This window comes from Ceratotherium simum, chromosome 15 (assembly GCF_057802395.1).
Source record: "Ceratotherium simum simum isolate JZ-2026a chromosome 15, ASM5780239v1, whole genome shotgun sequence".
Classification (NCBI taxonomy): domain Eukaryota; kingdom Metazoa; phylum Chordata; class Mammalia; order Perissodactyla; family Rhinocerotidae; genus Ceratotherium; species Ceratotherium simum.
Window position 1 is genome coordinate 51,893,833 of NC_141914.1, and position 20,892 is coordinate 51,914,724.

A 20,892-nucleotide genomic window follows, 5' to 3' on the forward strand; every position below is an offset into this window, starting at 1 on the left:
TCAACCCCCATATACTCAGCTTCAATAATTATCACACAAAGTCAATCTTATCTCAGCTATACTTGTTTTGGATTCTTTGAAACAAATCTAAAGTAAGGACATTTTAAAATATAAGTTCGACACTACACTTTAAAAATGATGATTCCTTACTATTATCAAGTATTCAGTCAGTGTTCAAATTCCCCCAGTTATCTCATGATTTTTAGAGTTTTTTGTTTGAATTAAGATCAAAATAAGGTCCATCATTGTGATTGGCTGACATGCCTCTTATATCTCTTCTAATTTACAGGTTTCCCCAGTCAAAGTCAGTAACTCTCCCCTCTCTCATTTCAATTTGTATAGAGAAGAAACTGAGTGGTTTTTCCTGTAGCATTTCCTCCAGTCTGGATTCTGCTGATTATATTCCCTTGGTGTTGTTTAACATCTTTCTCCCTTCTCTCTATTTCCTACAACCTCATAGTTAGATCCCAAGCCTTAATCAGATTGAGGTTCAGTGTTTTAGGAAGAATCCCTCATTGATGGTATCGTTTATTTCCATCAGGAGGCACATAATGGATTGCTTAGATTTATTAATTCTTTAGGGGCTGAAAAATGAATGTATTCTAATTCTATCATCCTTTCATTATGTATTATCTGGATTAATTCTATGCAGAGAAACTTCTCCTCATTGTTTATTTGCTCACTCTAAAGCATAGTTTATACAGAAAAGGCAGGACATGTTGCATGAGTTTGTCCCTTTAGTTACTAGTTTTCAGAATAATATTTGCTTTTAAGCATCTTCCAAGGATGACCTGTGAGTTTCTGTTTGTGTGCTTTTGAACATCATTATTGTTAAAAGATGAGATGATTATTCTCATTGATGCTTCAATTTTGCCATCTTTGGCCAGTGGGTGTTTCTTCAGGTTGGCACCCTAATTCTTTTGACATGATCTATGACTTTCTTGCTTTTTGCCGTTATAAGATGTTCAAGGCCCATCTTGTGTATTTTATGCTTCAAATCTGAAACAGGCTATTTCTCCAAAGAGCTCTGGTTACTTTATTTGGGATCAGTATCTTAGTGTGTTATGTGTGTGTATTTAATTAACAAAAATGTTGCAGAATCTTGTGAATATCACAGTAATCTGTTATCTATAATCTTTGCTTTTCTTTATATTCATGCAGATTTCATATACAAATTTCAGAAAACGGAAACGTTTGAGAAGGAAAAATATTCTAAGCTTTAAAACATAGAGAAACTATGCTTGTGAGAGTCTTTTAACCATGTCTTTCTTTTGAGGAGCTTTAATAGTGAATCCCCTTATCATACACTTTTCTTTCCTCCTTAATTCATAGATTGTATATATATAATATTTCTATCGATATCTATACTACTTCTATATCTATACACACATGTATCCATTCATCAATCCGTCTGCCCGACCTTCCATTCATCCATCCCAGGGTTATATTCAGAAGTCGCTTATTGAATGGTTAGCTTACAGCTTACTCTCTCATGTTCTCATATGGTGATATAGCTTGAAACAAAAGTACTTTTTTGCTTTTTGGTGAAGAAGATTGGCCCTGAGCTAACACCTGTTGTCAATCTTCCTCTTTTTTTGCTGAGGAAGATTGGCTCTGAGCTAACATCCATGCCCATCTTCCTCTATTTTGTATGTGGGATGCTGCCACAGCATGGCTTGATGAGAGGTGTGTTGGTCTGCACCTGGAATTTGAACCCGCGACCCTGGGCCGCCAAAGCAGAGTATGCGAACCTAACCGCTATGCCACCAGGCCAGCCCCCAAAAGTACTTTTTTGAATCTTAAGGTTGTATACATTAGGTAGAATATCTGCGTGCGTGTTCTTAAGCATTTTCTTAACATTTTCTATTTGGGTGTTTGTGTTTGGATTAAGTGTGTATTACCAATGCTCGTTGCTGTTAGAATTGTGTGGTGAATCTAGGACTGGACAAATAGCTAGTTTGTTTATCATGCCCCTAAATTGGCAACAAATCCCTGCTAGCTGTATCAGATTTATATTCTAACAACAGGGGCACTTCTCTGTGTTAGTGAGAGACACAGTCTGGGAAACATGAAATGTACTTTTGTCTGTTGCAAGCCTGTTTCTTCTCTTTCTTCCTTCTCACCTCCACTCTTTTTCCTTCTTATTTCTCTAATTGTCAGTTGGATTAGTAATAAAATGACGTTCTGTTTATGAATGTTTTCTTTGTCACCATGTCTTATTAAATCAATTGTTCTCTTAACAGCCTAGAGAAACACATGTTGTCACATACTGAAGAGAGGGAATACAAGTGCGATCAGTGTCCCAAGGCATTTAACTGGAAGTCCAATTTAATTCGCCACCAGATGTCACATGACAGTGGAAAGCACTATGAATGTGAGAACTGTGCCAAGGTACAGTGAATTTGTAGACTACTTGGCCTCTCTCTGTCATCCTGCTCTCTCTTAATCCATCACTTGCTATGATATATAAAAACAAGCCTTAAGAGGGGAAACTATAAATATCTTGAGAAAAGTAGACTGAGTGTTGTATGCTAACAGGCATTAGTACAGTGTATAAAAACACTTAGTGGGTATCCTTTTATTTTCGTAAGGGCGGAAGTGAGGCTTAATGGTGAGTTCCAGAACTAGGTGTCAGACATCCTTGGTAAATTCCTGGTTCTGCTACTGGCTTGCCAGCGTGGGGTTGTTTTATAGCCTTATGGAGAATGAAAATTTCATCCAATGCACATTACTAATTTCTTTTAATAGCAATTTGTGAGGAAGTCACATAAAGTTTCTGAATGCCTATTCAGAAAGAATGGGAGACTTCTACATTTGCAGATTTTTCCAACCAAGTCCCCAACATAAATCATGATTTGGTTCTAATTAAAAGTGTAGTGTCTTAGTGGCCAGTGTGCTGTAGTGTCCAATGAAAATACTCAACTTTAACCATTACTGTGAACTATGGGAACAGTAATTCTCATTATTTAATTTTCATGTTTCTCAATTAACTAAAAGATGTCCTGGTGTCATGAAAGTTGATTTCTATTTTCAAAAACTTTATATTGCATTTGAATATCTTTTCTAATGCCAGTGGAAATTGTGACATCTGAAATTATCTTTAGAGATGTTTTTGCTCCCAGATGTGTGAGTGGCTTTTTCTTTCTTTTTCTTTTAGTACAATGTCCGAAAGAATGATTTTAGCTTAATGATAACTTACTGAAACACAGTGTTAGAATTTAACCCTTAGGGGAATTCCATGAATAGATTTTGGATACTTTAGCTCAAATCCCCCCATTTTGTACATAGTGTGTCTTTGTTTAAAGGATAGAAATAACACACTGGTTTTAATAATGTCATGGCTGGCATTTTATTATTCAACTCTAGTCACTCTAAATGAGATCAAAAAGGCCTTGAATATAGTCTAATAAAGCCATCAACTATTTTGTTCAACTGATACCAATGGACACTTTGTGCTAAGGATATAGAGCTGAATAATTCACAGTCCCTACCATAGAGAAGCTCACACTTTGGAAATATGACTTTCTTTTGGTCCTTGGGGAAAAAAAATAAACAAAAACAAAACAAATAAAATTCCTTCTTGAGTTGCTCCTGGTCTTCTTTCTCTTGTCCTTGCATTAAGTTTCTTGATTAATCAGTACTCATTTCCTAGCAGGTTTTCACGGACCCTAGCAACCTCCAGCGGCACATTCGCTCTCAGCACGTTGGTGCCCGGGCCCACGCTTGCCCGGAGTGTGGCAAAACGTTTGCCACTTCGTCGGGCCTCAAACAGCACAAGCACATCCACAGCAGTGTGAAGCCCTTTATCTGTAAGTTTTTAACACTCCAGCCCCTCCTTCCTGCATCTGTCTCTCGTCCAAAAGGCACTGTGATCAGGAGACTGGCCACGCAGGGCCGTTAGGGGGGCCTCCACATTAGCTATTTGTGGTCCAATCCAGTGGGGCTATTGTCTATTACAAGAAAATCTTTTATAACCAGATCCATGGTATTTTGTCTATGATCCCTGGGGTGTTTTCTTTTAGATGAAATCAATAACAGGTAGAGAAAAGAGAAGTCATTAAATAATGAAAGGGAAGCCTTCCCAGGTTGTAGGATTTAATAGAGACAAACAGATTTGTTTCACACTGAAAACGTTCATGGCTTTATGAAACAGCAAATAGCAGATACCACTAAACACGATGAAGTGATAAAAACCTGTTCTGGATCAGACAGAGCTGGAAGAACCCCACCTGGCAAGGAGGCTTATGGCTCTATGCGTACGTGTGTGAGTGTATGTGTGGGGAGAGAGAGGGGAATAAAACGCCCTTTAATGTCCCTGTTGTTGCAGATCACAGGCTGCGGATAGGTAGTTCTCAGTTACTTGAAAAGCAGAACATGTTCACTTTGATGCTGGACGTGCTGCTTCTACAACCCACTGCACTAAAGCAAGTTTACAGGCGGTGTGTTTTCAGGAGGCATCCAAGCTGACCACCTACTTGGAATGTCCCCGTGCAGAGCACTTTAGCAACACACTTCCAATAAAGTATAACTCAGCCCTCATTTGCTGCTTCTTCTGTCCTCCCACCCCTATTCTCTGTGTTGTGCTGAAATCTCTCATGAGGAAAATCAGTTGTTCTCAGTCCATCTGGGCAACGACTCTGGACTTCTTTTGATCCATTGCTCGGCTGGGCATATAAACACAGTGACTCATTGAGTTGTGCTACAAACTTCAAGACTGATCTTGGATCCAGATAATCATAGAACTGGTTGAAGCATACTCAATAGTTGGCAAAACCTCTGACTTGGGAACCCTTACAAGACAGTGTTTCTGACAAATACTCGATGGTTTGTAGTAGGTATATGAGACACTACTACAGGACCTGATGGAAAAACCTAATTTTCAGTGCCAACACAGAGGTGCCAGAGACTGACCCTCCTCCTTTTTGCCTTGACACAGCCTTCTTTTGTGCTGCCAAGCACCAAGAGAGCTTTTCTTTCCCTTTCCAGCCTACAGTAGAGTCCTGTTTTGCTCGGATGTTCTTCTGTTCCCTGGGTGGACTTGAAGAGGACTAGCAGATAAACAAAAGGGTGCTCTAGTCTCCCTTGGGGAAGCTCTTTTGAAAGTCATGGGAAATAAAAGATACAATAGAATTTTAGACTTCTTGTCCCAAAAAGGCATTCCCGAGTCTAAGGTCGTAATGCTCTAAAAATGTACTTGCAAGTGCTACAGGCACAAATAATTCCTGATTTCTCAGAAATAAATTTTGATAAATTTATTATATTTTGGTGGAAAAAAGAGTGGAATAGACCACAATGAATTATGATCACCCATTTAATGCTTTCTCTATTATTTAAAATAAAAGTCAGAAAATATAGATTCCTATCATCTAAGGTTTTGGGATCTGGAATTTTAATTGTGTTGAAGTCAAGTGTGTCTCTTTAAAGTGTTATAGGGTGTCCTTTTTCAATCAGATTGCGCAAACCATTTCCCATGAATGTATTTGCAGTAATTATTGGTAAATTTAAATAGCAGATGGCATTCTTCAAATTTAAAATCTGACAGAGAACCATGGGGTAATTATGAATAATAGCTGTGTAATTTCAGAACAAAAGAGAAGTTAGTGTGGAGACTTTGGAGTGGAGGAGGTTCACCTAGAGTTGATATCTGTTTCTCACCAGAAGGCCACACACCACGATTTACCCCCACTGGTGTGTTTATGGCAACTGTCTCTTGTTACAGTGTACCGCCAAGCTTGAGCCCAAAGTCACCAGCGCTAAGGTAATTACTCACTGCCTTTACAGAAACCTCCAGCCTTTCCAAATAGAAACCACATGCTCTAATAGGCTGAATATATTCAAAATACCTCTTAATTTGTTTAATAAGTAGAAAAATGCAATGTTAACTGCTGACTAATTTCTTATTACCGAGAAAATTACAGTAGAGTATGGACTTCAACATCAGTTGAGCCGTTTACCTGGAGGCCTGGTGGTTTGCAGTGGGCCAGACCAGGCCTTCAAGTGAGAAAAACAAAGCCTCTGCCCAAGGAAACATCCAGATTCTATGTTCTCAGACCTGACACAGACACCGCTCCTCCGTGTAACCGAAGGTGCAACCAGGAGAGTCAAATGCACCTTTTGTTACTTGAACATGGAGACCCTCTTGATTTTCTTAAATCCATCCAGCCATAAGAATGAAGTGTATGGAGAACACCTCTTTGCCAAAATTTGCAGACCTTTTAAAAACCAACACCTTAGTTGAATACCTGTCAAGACATTTTCTCAATGCCTTTTAATGCCCAGAGGAGAGGTGTCGCTTTCTTAATCTGTGCACTTTTTAATTCCAACATTTTGTTTACTATTTCTTGTTATTGCTCATAGCTGAATTAGTGTAACTAGTGAAAGGATCATGTTTCTACCCTCTACATCATATTGTTTTAATTAGTGTATCAAAGAATTTGAATAGTATGTATATTTATTTTATATGGTTAACTAGTGTATACTTTTAAAGCAGACTCTGGTCAATATATTCCAGTAGAATAATTTGAAAAGAAGTCACTCACATCTTCTCTTCTGATTAACACACGTTACAGCCTCTGTAAGGTTATGAATCATCTCACAGTTGAAAGGTCCTTTAACCTTACTAAGCACACTGATCTATGTAGTAATGCATTTTAATCATTAGTAGTAAAATAGACGTGGAATCACTTGGTACTTCCTGTTTGGTGGTGTGTGGGATAATCCAAATTCTGGGTGAGTTTTGTGTGACTGAAGATCTATAAAATCTTTCAATAAATTTTCTTTTTAATTATTATTGCTTTAACTTAGGAGCTCAACCATTCTCCACTTAAAGGCAATCATCACATGAAAGCAACAAATGTTGCATTTTTGTCTTCAAATTAATTTTTTATATGAATTTCTTTTAACAATTACCAACAAGGCATATCATGTTTCTGCATGTATTAAACATGCACAGGAGTATTAAAGTAAGCTCACACCTAAAGTGGACTCATCGTTCCTAAAGTAAAATAAAAAATGTGGTGCTTAGGAAATGGATACTGTAATCCTGCTGGACTGTGAATTGAGTGGGATTCTCACCTAGCAGAGGAATTCTTAAGGGTTAAGGAGTTTGGTGGTAAAATATATTTAGATCTGATCATACATATGTTAGGAGGAAGATGTTCTACTTTTTTTGGCAAATTCTCGGAGAAGAGGGTTATTTCCCAGCCGCACCCACTGCTGTGTTCTTTCTGGATTAGAGCATTCAGAGCTCTTTTCCCTGCTTACCATAGTTGGCCATACCACACAGAAGTCAAGCCCTGAGATAACCGGTGAAGATATGACAACAAGTGGACATGTTTCCCAAGGACGGGGGTTTCATAAATGCAGGAAGGTTAGCACAACCACTGGTGTGAGGGGAAGTCAGAGGACGTGATCATAGTTCATGGGAACCAGCAATGCAGGATGGGCTACATTCAATTTAGTTTCCTTTGCAGGCTTAAAATAGCGCCATTGTAAATTATGTCAGTCTTTCTCAAATCATGAAAATGATTGTTAAAAATGTCTCAGAATACACAATGTGCATTGTTGTGTGGCTTTGATGTGTGAATGATGAGAGCATATGATATAATACAAATTAAATAATGGTAGAGCAGTCACAGGCTTTTTCCCCAAGGGGAGAGGGAATAAAGGTGAAGTTTCTGGTTGAAGGAAAGGCTGTTTTATTTTGTTTTGATGCCTACAATATAGAATTCTTTAAATGGTCTAAAATTTTAAAGGGGTTCCGTTATGTTTCGTGTTTAGTACACCTTAAGAGTTTAATTTTGAAGATTCTATTAGAGTGGTAATTGGGTGGGAAATCAATGCATGCTGGAATTTGACTTTCTTATAAATATTTAAATACACAAATGTGATGCAGTGGGGATGACAAAATATTTATATATAGAGATATATATATATATATGATTATTTGTGCTGCTTCAAGACATTTGTCAGGTTGGATGCCTTGCTTTGGATCTAGTGAAATGGGGTTTTCTGTGTTTGGAGCACCTAGATTGGTGCCTCCAACATCTTTTCCTAGCTTCCTAATTGAAATTTTGGGTAAACCAATTGTGATACTTGCTAAATTCAGAAGCAATTGCCATAAAGCCTGAGATTCTTTTTTGTTGTTTGCACACAGGTGAGGTCTGCCATAAATCCTATACTCAGTTTTCAAACCTTTGTCGTCATAAGCGCATGCATGCTGATTGCAGAACCCAAATCAAGTGCAAAGACTGTGGACAAATGTTCAGCACTACGTCTTCCTTAAATAAACACAGGAGGTTTTGTGAGGGCAAGAACCATTTTGCGGCAGGTGGATTTTTTGGCCAAGGCATTTCACTTCCTGGAACCCCAGCTATGGATAAAACGTCCATGGTTAATATGAGTCATGCCAACCCGGGCCTTGCTGACTATTTTGGCGCCAATAGGCATCCTGCTGGTCTTACCTTTCCAACAGCTCCTGGATTTTCTTTTAGCTTCCCTGGTCTGTTTCCTTCCGGCTTGTACCACAGGCCTCCTTTGATACCTGCTAGTTCTCCTGTTAAAGGACTATCAAGTACTGAACAGACAAACAAAAGTCAAAGTCCCCTCATGACACATCCTCAGATACTGCCAGCTACACAGGATATTTTGAAGGCACTATCTAAACACCCACCTGTAGGGGACAATAAGCCAGTGGAGCTCCAGCCCGAGAGGTCCTCTGAAGAGAGGCCCCTTGAGAAAATCAGTGACCAGTCAGAGAGTAGTGACCTTGATGATGTCAGTACGCCAAGTGGCAGTGACCTGGAAACAACCTCGGGCTCTGATCTGGAAAGTGACATTGAAAGTGATAAAGAGAAATTTAAAGAAAATGGTAAAATGTTCAAAGACAAAGTAAGCCCTCTTCAGAATCTGGCTTCAATACATAATAAGAAAGAATACAGCAATCATTCCATTTTCTCACCATCTTTAGAGGAGCAGTCTGCGGTGTCAGGAGCTGTCAATGATTCTATAAAGGCTATTGCTTCTATTGCTGAAAAATACTTTGGTTCAACAGGACTGGTGGGGCTGCAAGACAAAAAAGTTGGAGCTTTACCTTACCCTTCCATGTTTCCCCTCCCATTTTTTCCAGCATTCTCTCAATCAATGTACCCATTTCCTGATAGAGACTTGAGAGCGTTACCTTTGAAAATGGAACCCCAATCACCAAGTGAAGTAAAGAAACTGCAGAAGGGAAGCTCTGAGTCTCCCTTTGATCTCACCACTAAGCGAAAGGATGAGAAGCCCTTGACTCCAGTACCCTCCAAGCCTCCAGTGACGCCTGCCGCAAGCCAAGACCAGCCACTGGATCTAAGTATGGGCAGTAGGAGTAGAGCCAGTGGGACAAAGCTAACTGAGCCTCGAAAAAACCATGTGTTTGGGGAAAAGAAAGGAAGCAACCTTGAACCAAGACCCGCGTCCGATGGTTCTTTGCAGCATGCTAGACCCACTCCTTTCTTTATGGACCCTATTTACAGGTAAGGGTGGATGGGAGACAATGAAATGTGGACGTGTGTAGGAGAGGTGGTTTTTACACTATAAAGTTGCAGCTTTTGACAAACCTTTTTTATTACCATTGTAAAGCAGAGAGTAAAGTCGTTTGATCTAGTGAATTCATTTTTTATTCAGAAAGTCGACTCATTAGGTTTGGACTTATTTTTGGATGTCTCTGAATTTGGGGTTTTGGAATAGGCCCACAGAGTTCTTTCCCTTGACAATAAATTTATTTTTAAACACATTTTTTTTTTAAGTGGAAAAAATGGGAAAGCCATATTTAAAGCAAGTTGTCAAGTGGCGGAAGAATGAGGCTTCTGAAGGATTAATGCAAAAATGTGTGGGTACTTAAAATGGGTCAGGTTATTTGGAATGAGATGGGACATATAACAGCAAGAGTTTACTCTTTGTTAACCTACCAACATATCCTTAATAAGTACTGGTCATAGTCTGTTTCTAAATAAATCTCTTAGGGGCCACGAATAAATGAAATATTAATCACAAAAATGTTTTGTATATAATGTGAATGATGGGCTTTGAAAACATACCTCTGTTTAATACCTTCATTTACCAGTTTCCTTTGATGCATCCAAAAATTTTTTGGGGGAAACATGTATGCTTAATAAAAAGCCTCCCAGACAGTCTTCTGTGACACTCATTTGACTACTCAGGATGATCTAGTTTTTTAATACTAATTTTCTTTAAAAAGTATGAATAACAATAATAATGCTTATTCTGTATTTGAAGTATTGCCAAGCATTTTCACATTTACTTTCTTATTCAAATCTTGAACATTGTCAGGAATTAACGGAATATGTAGATAAATTTTTATTGGACTTATTTAAGATGGGAGTATTTGCCTATTTTTGCCTTGTTCTCTTTTATGAAGAGACAGTTTTGTGCTGTTCCTTCAATCAACAACATTTACTGAGTTCTTATTACTGAATAGATACTAGAGCTGCAAATTCTTTTCACTCAAACTCTTTTTCTACCTATGCTATCTATAATACATTACCCAAGAAACGTTGCCAGTATGTGAAGGGCTGCCTCCATTGGAACATGACAAGAGGAATAAAAAAGGACAATACAAAAATATCTCAGAGCCGTCAGTACCATGCTTGGGCACTTTTTTTTTTTTTTTTAATTATTATATCTTAATTTCTGTGGCAGTCCCATTACTAGAGAAGGGAAAACAGATATTCCATATTTTGTATGTAGATTGTATGTTACACATTGCCAGTAAGATTGTATTTCCAATTCTGATATATCTCAGTCCTTTGTGAAGATAATTTCTCACTTTATTTCTTAGACCCTCTCAATGGCAACCAGTTTCAATTCCTCCACATACCCATTACACTCTTCTCCATCCCTTCCTAACCTTCCTCTTGCTTACTCTAATCTGTATCTTCTCATTGGTATTTCAGTCTCAATTAAGGCCCTAGGCTTGTCAATTTACCAAACTCATGAAAGACCTTAACCTCAGTTTTAGAGTATGACCTGGGTTGAGATCTCAGCTTTCCCATGTCTTAAATGTTTTTTTTTCCATGCATAAAATGGGTATAAGAGCACCTATTTCAATAAGTGAAATAGTGTATGCAAAACATACATATATAAAATTTCAAGAAGTGCTAGCTGTTTTTATTCATTTTGACTCTATTTTAGAAGTGTTCTTATTCAACAGTTTTTAAAGGAAAATTACCAACAGTTGGTAAAAGAAATTAATTCAGTCCGTTTTGTCATTTCCTGTATGCTTAATAGAAAATAGAATGACAAACATTTCTAAAGCAGAAGGGATACGTAGATAAGTTTTATATGTCTCTCCTTATCTTCGCAAAGTTCCTCATCCTCTTCCCACCACCCTCTTTCGCCTGCCCTGTTTATCAGCGGTGGCATCTAAAAGAAGATGCCTGTACCTCAAAGAGTGGCCAGCAGGGCGTATAGTATGCTTAGAAACTCTCCTGCCGTCATTGGCAAATATGGAAGAAATATAATGAATGTTTGGGGGAACACCTTCTTGGTAGAAAATGACTTTAATTTTCAAAATGAACCCTGTCCTCATAATTTCAAAATCACCAAGCATTCTTGCCTACATCTGAAATGGAAAGATACAAATTTGTGACCAATGCCTCTGACTTCGTGACTCTTCATTTTTCATATTTCCTCGTTATTGTTACTAGTCATTCAATAGGATTTTTCCGTTATAAATAGCACCTTCTTTCTTTGAGCGCCTAGAAGGGCCATTAGTATTCTTCAAGAACTGAACAGATGTCTTTCTATCTTTATTAGTGTGCTTCCCAGAAGCCTACCATTTGCTTCATTGTTAGCTGTTTTAAATGTCAGTGATTATGTAGTGATTGATATATGAGACTGATTCATCTCCAAAATCTAATTTTAACCTTTCAGAGTAGAGAAAAGAAAACTAACTGACCCACTTGAAGCTTTAAAAGAGAAATACTTGAGACCTTCTCCAGGATTCTTATTTCACCCACAAGTAAGTATTTTGAATTTGAGACTTCAAGCTTGTAAACTAACTTGTTGATCCTGAAAAGCAGGTGCAACGAAATGAAAGAAATCTTGAGAACATTAGGATTTCCTATGACGCTGGTGTGGAAGAACACAGGAAATTCTAGCAGAATTAAAACCCAAACTCTTTAAAGAAAAAGTAATTAATATACTTGTAAAAATAACATGGTTTTGGTGTTAAATTGTTGTCTGCTATTTACTACTTATGGAGCCAAAGTGTATTTTGGAGTGAGCAAAATTCAGTTAAGAAAATAAATATTGAAGTTGTCTTTTGTGTTTAAAAATTCCTAAAAGTAAGAAACGGATCACACTGTGACTCGTCTCAAACTCATGAAGGTCGTTTGTGTTCTTTTAGTGCTTAGATAAAAACAGGAAATGAGTCTACCTGACAAGTTGTTACCATAGAGGGTGAAGGAATTTATCTAGAGACCACTGGGCATTCCAACAAAGTTCTGTAATTGCGCAAGAATTCACCACAATACACAGAGCTATTTGCTGAATGGACTTGTGTCCATTTATCAAAATATATACAGTTTCTCATTGCAAGGAAAATACAAAGCAGTGTTATCTAATTGGTTCATCTCTATGTCCTTACATATTTGGTCTTTTTGTGTGTGTGTGTGTGTGTGAGGAGATGAGCCCTGTGCTAACATCTGCCAATCCTCCTCTTTTTGTTTTTTTTTTGCTGAGGAAGACTGGCCCTGGGCTAACATCCGTGCCCATCTTCCTCCACTTTATATGGGATGCCGCCACAGCACGGCTTGCCAAGCGGTGCGTCGGTGGGCGCCCAGGATCCGAACCGGCGAACTCTGGGCTGCCGCAGCGGAGCGCGTGCACTTAACCGTTTGTGCCACTGGGCCAGCCCCTGGTCTTTTTTTTTTTTTTTTTTAAACTGGTTTACATATCAATCAACATGTGGAGAAATTTATTGAAAAGACAAATATATAAACATCTTGAGTCTGCTTTCTTAATTTATATTTCAGTTTTTATTTTTATTTTTTGAAGGATACAAGCTCTGGTCTTTATAGATAGTAAGCAAAATTTTTATGAAAATGCTTGAAAACAGAGTAAACTAATTTGTTCTGTTTCAATATATTCAAACCAAAAATTATGCTCCTCTAATAAAATTGGTGGAATTTTATGCAAGTTGTCTTAGAGAAAGTTATGAGATAATTAATTTAAATCATCTTGGGATAGACTTCCCTCTCCCATTACCTCTTCTTCACTTTTTCAAGTACCTTCCCAAAGTCCTGAGTGTGAGAACTGAAATACCATCTTCTGGGTTAACTGGAGAAATCTATCATTGCTCAAAAATTCTATTTCAAACTGAGAAAATATATAATTTACTATTAAAAAGGTTAGAAATATTCCAGTTAGTATTCATTTTATATAGGAAGCTAAGTAATGATATCATTTCTATAATTTATGGAAAAGAAACAATTTCTAAAATAGTAAATATTTATCAGGTTCTTATATTTTATATTTATACTGCTCTAAATCGTACTTTTCGGCCCCGTGGGCCAATAAACCTGAACATAATATGCATTTTGTGTCAGATATTGTACAAAAAGTGCACCTCTCTAGATAACTTCCTTTCTAATTATAACTAAAGGCTTATAAGGATATTATAGTTATGTACCTTTATTTTACAATAATGAAATTGTTTTCATATTCTAATTATCTTTAAAATCTAGTAATTAATCATTTCAAAATTAAGTGCTAAGAGTACATGGTACAATGGAGGGAAAAAGACTGGGGTTCAGTGTCTTTGAGCAACTCAGTCTACCTGGCTCTTAGTTTCCTTATCTGTAAGGTGAAGGAGGTAGTTGGTGTAAAGTCCCTCTCCTCTCTAAATTCAAAGATTTCTAGCTAGCCAAGGTACATTTACTGCTTCATAAGATGGGCAGCTTTATCTACCAGTAACTCCAGATGTGCATGCAGCTGTTGTAAATATAGCATGAACCTATTTTTAATAGAATAATATCAGAAAATATCCTATATCTTAATACCCCAAAGTTAAAGAAGGATCAGAAAAGATAAGGCACGTGTCCAGTGCCTGGAACACAGCAATCATTCCCCAGATCTTCACAGACGTGCCTGTGGGGGCACAGTGGCTGAGTGTGTTTCCTTCCCATACTGGAATGTCTCGTCTTGGAGTAAGAGACTGCCTATTGCTCCGTGTTGCTATTAGAACAGGACCCAAGAATGATAATCAAAATATTTAATGCATGGCATGTTCTGAATGCTTACCAATCAGAATGGACTCCTGCATTCTGGAGCGGGGTTCTGGAGCCTGCACCAACTGTTAATGCTTTAGTTGCTGGATGGTGGGGGGAGGGGTGTCCGAGGGGTCTTTTGGGAGGAGGCCAGGGCAGCAGGGGGACATTCAGGGTGCTTGGGGCGGAAGCTGTTTACCAATAACTGCAGAAATATTTCATTAATGTTCTAACCATCCTGGCTGTTTGTGTGTGTCGTGGCTGTATGTCCCTGGGGTACAGGTGGCATAAAGACTGTTGCCGGTGAGAAGCTTGGGTCTCCCCATTTTCATCAAGCCTTCAGACCAGCCTCTTCTCTCAGAAAATCTGCCTCAGATGTTCTGACGTTTTAACAGATTTTTTTTTGTTCTTTCTAGTACTCTATCAATTTCATCCTAGCCTCAAGATCCACTTTCAGACAAACCAACAAAAACTGCCCAGGATTTGGGGCCAGAAATAACTGCTTTACTACCGCTTCCCTACTTATTAGCAAAAGTGCTTAGGTTTTGAGCAATGTGGTTTATCTCTCTGAGCCTTCTCTTTCAGTGTAATGAGACCACCCTTTCCAGCCTTACCACGGTAGCTGTCAGGATCAGTGTTCATGCACATAACATGTTTAGCATTGTGCTTGCCGTGTCAAAGGACCTAAATGAGGAAAAGCGGTTATTACTAATTAATGCAGAAACATTCCATTTTGAGTATAAAGGAATGTCAGTTAAATACTCTCCTGCCATCCCCTGAGCCAGTTTCTTTGGTGGGGCTATAACATGCATCTAGAAGTACTTGGAAAGATGCTTAGTCTGTTCTTGGCACTGTCCCATTGGGCAGCAATAGGATGACACAGAGCAAGAAGCCAAATGGAAGGACTTGCCTCTGCTCCCAGGGCTTGCCATGATTTTGTAGCTGAATAAGTGCTTGGACAAGACTGTTCATTATTTCATTTTCCATTTAAAATATATTGGAGCAAATCACATGGTCCCTCTGGGGCTTCTGTATCTTCGTCTTCAGAATGGGAATAATGCCTACCCTATCTATTTCTCAGGGGTATCATAATAATAAGAGGAGACCACATATTTTCAGTGCTTTAGGGAAGACTAAATAGGTAAATTCTTGGTAGTGATATTCTCTGGGCAAGCTTGATTTTGTAATTTCTGTATGTATATCCTACCTGGCATGTCCCTTTCCAGTGCACAATTCCTAAGCAATGAAAGGTGAACACCTCAACAGATATTTATTGCCTTTTGGAATAATAATATATGTTTTAAAAACTCCTGTCAAAAATACCTAGAAGAGGGGCTGCCCCCATGGCTTAGCGGTTAAGTGCTCGCGCTCCGCTACTGGTGACCCGGGTTCGGATCCTGGGCGCGCACCGATGCACCGCTTCTCCGGCCATGCTGAGGCCGCGTCCCACATACAGCAACTAGAAGGATGTGCAACTATGACATACAACTATCAACTGGGGCTTTGGGGAGAAAAAGGGAAAACAAAAGGAGGAGGATTGGCGATAGATGTTAGCTCAGGGCCAGTCTTCCTCAGCAAAAAGAGGAGGATTGGCATGGATGTTAGCTCAGGGCTGATCTTCCTCACACACAAAAAAAGTATACATATTAAAAAAAAAGAAAATACCTAGAAGATATAAGAACACATACATCAAAATAAAAATATAAATGCTTGTTTTTATCATTCTCAGGGTCTAATTTCTTCTATTAGTTCAATTCTTAAAGAAGTATGTTTGCTCTATCAAGCCACTAGAGGACTAGTTAGCCTTCTATATTTTCTCTTATAAATAACTTAGTTCAACATAAGGGAGAAATAAGGACCGTAGAGGTTCTCCCTGGCTAGGTGGTTGAAAATTATATGTGGAGTCTTAGTTTAGATTATAATTTTGAAAAGGAGATGACAGCCACAAGTAGATGAGGTGGAGGGAATGGTGTTACTGTGTGATCTCCAGAATGTCCGTTTCGTTGATTTCTATTTTGGGTACTTTGCGTTTACATTGATAGCTCACAAACCATCGAAATCATTTGGCAATAACATTATTGTAAAACTGGCTATTATTCCTTGGTTTGATTTTCCTATACTTTTAATATTATTTTTGGTGATTTATGCATTTTATTTTCAGATATTTGGCTTTGTGTACATTTGCAGCAGAGACTCTGTTTTATTTCTATTTCTGTCTATTAGTCATTCATTTTTATTTTCTTCCTTATTTATTTATTTATTTATTTATTTATTTATTTATTTATTTATTTATTTTTCCCCCAAAGCCCCAGTAGACAGTTGTATGTAATAGCTGCACGTCCTTCTAGTTGCTGTATGTGGGACGCGGCCTCAGCATGGCCGGAGAAGCAGTGTGTCGGTGCGTGCCCGGGATCCAAGCCCAGGCCACCAGCAGCGGAGCGTCCGCACTTAACCGCTAAGCCACGGGGCCGGCCCCTATTTTCTTCCTTTTAAAATGTGTGACTATCCTGTTGCTGTGTTCCAAGGAACTGGGAAAAAGTCTTTTCTCAAGTTATCACTTATACATCGATGTGAAACTCGAGTCTTTTGCCCTTCATCTTCTATTTTGCTTTCAACAAGTTTTTCTTATCATTAGGTTTCTTTTGTGATAAACCTTTCATCCTTAAAAACTATGTGTCTTCCTTATTAAAGATACCATAACTTCTAAAAGCAAGATATATCCCTTTTAACCAAGCAAAATGACATTTTTAAGGATATAACATTGTGTTTCCTGGAAGAGGTTCTAACTCACTAAAGTTTTCCCCAGTGATTCTTATCATAAATTGTCGTAAATAATTAGACATTTCTAGTTCCTTTAATTAAAATCCTTAGGTGTTCTATTCTGATGGTCTGAGTCCCAGCTAATAAAAGTTAAGCAGTGTATTTCCAACTACATTACCTGTTTGTTACTCAATGATTCACATTTGAGTAAATATCTTATTTTCTGTGTTATTGTTATAAAAATGAGAGACTAGATTTTTTGCAGGAAATTGTTTAATTTTTAGTTATTAAAGTAAAATTTAGGAATCTTGTTTTACAGTGAGTAAAAACAAATAAAAAAGAAGTGTCTACTTTGCTCTTTAAGATTTGGTAGTAGGTAGCATTTAGCTTTCTTGGAAAAAAGAACATTCTGGTTTATAACCTTGATTCTAAAATTTAATTTAGGTAAATGGAGGAAACTCAGCAGTGTTATAAAAACATTTAATTTTCATTTCCAAAGCTTTTACTCAAGGTACAGTTACATGATAAATAAAAATCACTAAGTTAGTATAAATGTTAATTTCTCAAGGGATAGATTACAATAAAGATACTGATGCAGAAGTAATTTTTTGTTTTTGTTTCAATTTTGCTCCCAGTTCCAACTGCCTGATCAAAGAAGTTGGGTAAGTTTCCTACTTATATTTTTGACTAAAATAATGTAGCATTAAAAGGAAAGCAACTTATATTAAATCGCTGTACAGACATAAAGAATTCTGAACCTCTTCCCATTAAATGGTATGGCTTCAGCCAGTAGTTTTTCAGCTTTGTCAAGCTGAAAATACTTTCAGTTATAATTGGGCATTTAGTATGCTATAAATTGTTTACGGAAAGTTTATTCTATAAATCTGACCCACTACATGTAATTATACCTTGACATGGAACTCTTTCTAGGCACTGGGAGCCTGTTGTTAAAAGAGGCTTCGAGATGGGTCACCAAGTGGAAACGACCATTATTTGGGGGGAGCCTATAGTGGCATGTTAACGGTGCTTTTGATAAAACCTTCAAAAGAATAAAACCTGAACTTGTGTGTAGAAACTTCTGAGACTGGAATTCACATCCATATATCCCAAGGCAGATTGTGGTTCTGGCTATTTGGAGAAATAAGATTAAATGTTTAAAAATCCATATCTTAACTATTGACTGGATCTTTTAGCATTGGGTCTCACTTCCTCAATTTTCAGTTACTGTTTCCAGATACAGTCAGTTGTCAGTTAATGATACTAGGGGACAGCTTTAGTTTTTATTCAAGAAACAAAGAATACTACTCATTTAGTTTTCACTCCCAAATAAACCTTGGGTCAATGGAAATATATATAAGTAGCATATATTACAAAATTTCCTCTAAGTATATGTGCTTTTACTTCTTCATTCTCTTCTTCATTCAAAATTATACCGATTCTGAGGTAGGGGTAAAATCTTGAAATATAGTTCAACTTTCTTTTAGTCACCATATAATTATATATAAATTATTTTAAGTTGGAGCACTTTAGCACTTACCTATTTCCTCTATCTGATGTTAGTTTTCCTTTACCAGAAATTCCTCCATTTTATTTCTTCTGTGGAATATGAGATGAATTGTGATTTTTCTCATCCTGATAGACTTTTAAGGATTAAGTTCATTTATTTCAAAAGTATAAGAGTAGAGAGAGAGAGAGACTTCCTGAGGGAAAGTTGTGCAGTAGATGAGGTGGTTCTTTGGTTATCCAGGCCTATATTTCCTCCCAGTGTTCCTCATCTGCCTTTCCTGGCAGAGGTCTGTCCTGAGCGTAGTGCCTCATGGTCCTCATTCTTTCTAAGACAGAGTATTACTTGACAGTAGCTATGTTGTTAGCTGCTCCAAGCATAAGGTGCTATCCCCTACGTAAACGGCCAATGGTTCTACCAACTTACAAAGCCAATCCCGATTTTAAGTTAGACTCCCTTTCCTGATAATACGATGGTATAGCAATCGCCATTGCAATGCTTTGGAAACACTCCCATTCTTTGAATCATAGGTTTTTCAGAGTTGTGATTTATCTTTATTTTATAAAACATAGATATTAGTGGGAAATATTAAACTTTATAATTTTTAGTGGTAAAAAGACTCTAAGGGATTTCATAATCATGACTGCTAAATGTGATACATGGAATAAGATAACCATAAAATATGAATATTTTCTTCTCCCCCAAACGACCATGATTTTGAGATTTCTCAAGATTATCAAGTGAATAAATATAGAAAACTACCAAATCTACAGACTTTCCCATCATAAGTTATTTATGAAAAGTCAGTTATTTTACGATAAAGGCATGTGTAATCTAATTTGTGAAACATTAGGTCACATAATTCATGGTGCCATTGGACATATCATTTTGTATAATCAGATTGTCACTTTAATAGTTTTAATGAGAAACTTCTTTAAGTCATCAATTATTGGCTGCCAGATAATAAATGTGAGGCTAAGTGCTTAGGACCCAGTTGATGATATCTTGCCTGCTGAAATGTTTTTAAAAATATTAACTTTATTTGACTAGAGAGATAACTACATTTTTTGGTAGGAGCTAGGGAATTGTGTCTAAATATTAGTTTACGTCAGTATAAAGTTAATAGCCTCCTGGGGACCCGGAGGGGGTGAAATGACTTCCTCTTCCAGACATCTGGCTGCAGATACCATCAATGACCATTATATATGTAAGCAGAAATTACTGTTCCATAGAAAAAACTGTCATTTACTGATCGGAGATTAGCCGATGACATTAATAGGACACAGGGCAATCCATTTCTAAAATATATGATCTAACTTTTTCCTCCTTTATTTTCCCTATTCTCAGCAAATTTCTTATTCATAGTAGTACACATTGTTCTCTTCATCGGATTTTTCATAATTGAAAAAAATATATAGCTAGATTCTGTTCCATTTATCCCAGTTCATCTTGATTTTTAAAATACCAAGTCAGACTTGAAAATGAATCTCAAAACTTACTACTCCTGTAAAATGCATGTTCTTTCAGGAGGTACATCATGTGAGTCAGCGCAGATAGCTAGAGAAAGTTGGAATTTTGACTCATATACTAGATAAAGTTCATTTTGATCCAAAACCTTAATCCAAGATATAAAGGAGGGCTGATATTGGTCAGAGAATTGCTGAACTAACTCGACTGGCAGATGTCTTAGTCATTTCTATTTGTCCTAATGGGGAAACTTGTTCTTTTTAGCTGAGGTCAAGTGCTATAAGAGCAAATCTTATGATGATGAAAGAAATGATTCAGTGATGGCTTTTATGTTGCTTTAGTGGTTGCTAGCTGGGCAGAAAGCGGTGTATGTCTGTGTGTGTGTGTGTTTGTGTATGGTGTCAATAGCTACCCTCAGCTCACTTCCCATCTCCCTTCTCTCTCTTTTTCCCACTCCAACTTAATCCTCTTTTCATTTGACACCAGAAGCCACAGGTGCGGGTGGCTTATAAGAGAGGCACTCGGGTAACCCCTATTCTTTTTCCTATTATCTTTAAGATTGTCGTTATTTGGTCATCAAGCCCATAATATACGTTCTTGTTTCTTGATGGTTTTCCCAAATCGAAACAGTTTGAGGTAAAGTAATCGCAGTGATCTTTCTTCAGAAGGAGCTGTTAGCAGCTACTAAAGCAAGACATGTTTCTCAACAGCCAATTGCTCTTAACTAACTTGGAGGACTTGTAGTTTATATGTGGCAGAGACGAAAGCCGAGAAGAACGTCATGAGTAAGCTATTTTCCATATAAAAGGAAAAGCATTTCTATAAGATGTATTGCCGCAGGAATCTGAGTGTGTCAGCAGGGCGGACACTCAAATGATTTAAAACCACTAGATA

The 20,892-nt window shown here is 37.6% G+C and overlaps 1 protein-coding gene across 6 annotated transcripts in view; it reads left to right on the top strand.

The window, feature by feature from the left end:
- Positions 1 to 20,892, top strand: part of MECOM (MDS1 and EVI1 complex locus) — a 345,813-nt gene that overhangs the window by 302,970 nt on the left and 21,951 nt on the right. For 3 of the 6 annotated variants that reach the window (XM_087440062.1, XM_087440061.1, XM_014783211.2), the window contains 5 exons: positions 2,244 to 2,391; positions 3,653 to 3,809; positions 8,156 to 9,512; positions 11,932 to 12,019; positions 17,663 to 17,689. In XM_087440062.1, the coding sequence (XP_087296188.1) occupies positions 2,244 to 2,391; positions 3,653 to 3,809; positions 8,156 to 9,512; positions 11,932 to 12,019; positions 17,663 to 17,689 (1,777 nt within the window). The remainder of the gene's footprint in view (positions 1 to 2,243; positions 2,392 to 3,652; positions 3,810 to 8,155; positions 9,513 to 11,931; positions 12,020 to 17,662; positions 17,690 to 20,892) is intronic. The other 3 variants (XM_087440063.1, XM_087440064.1, XM_087440060.1) reach the window with 3 other exon arrangements.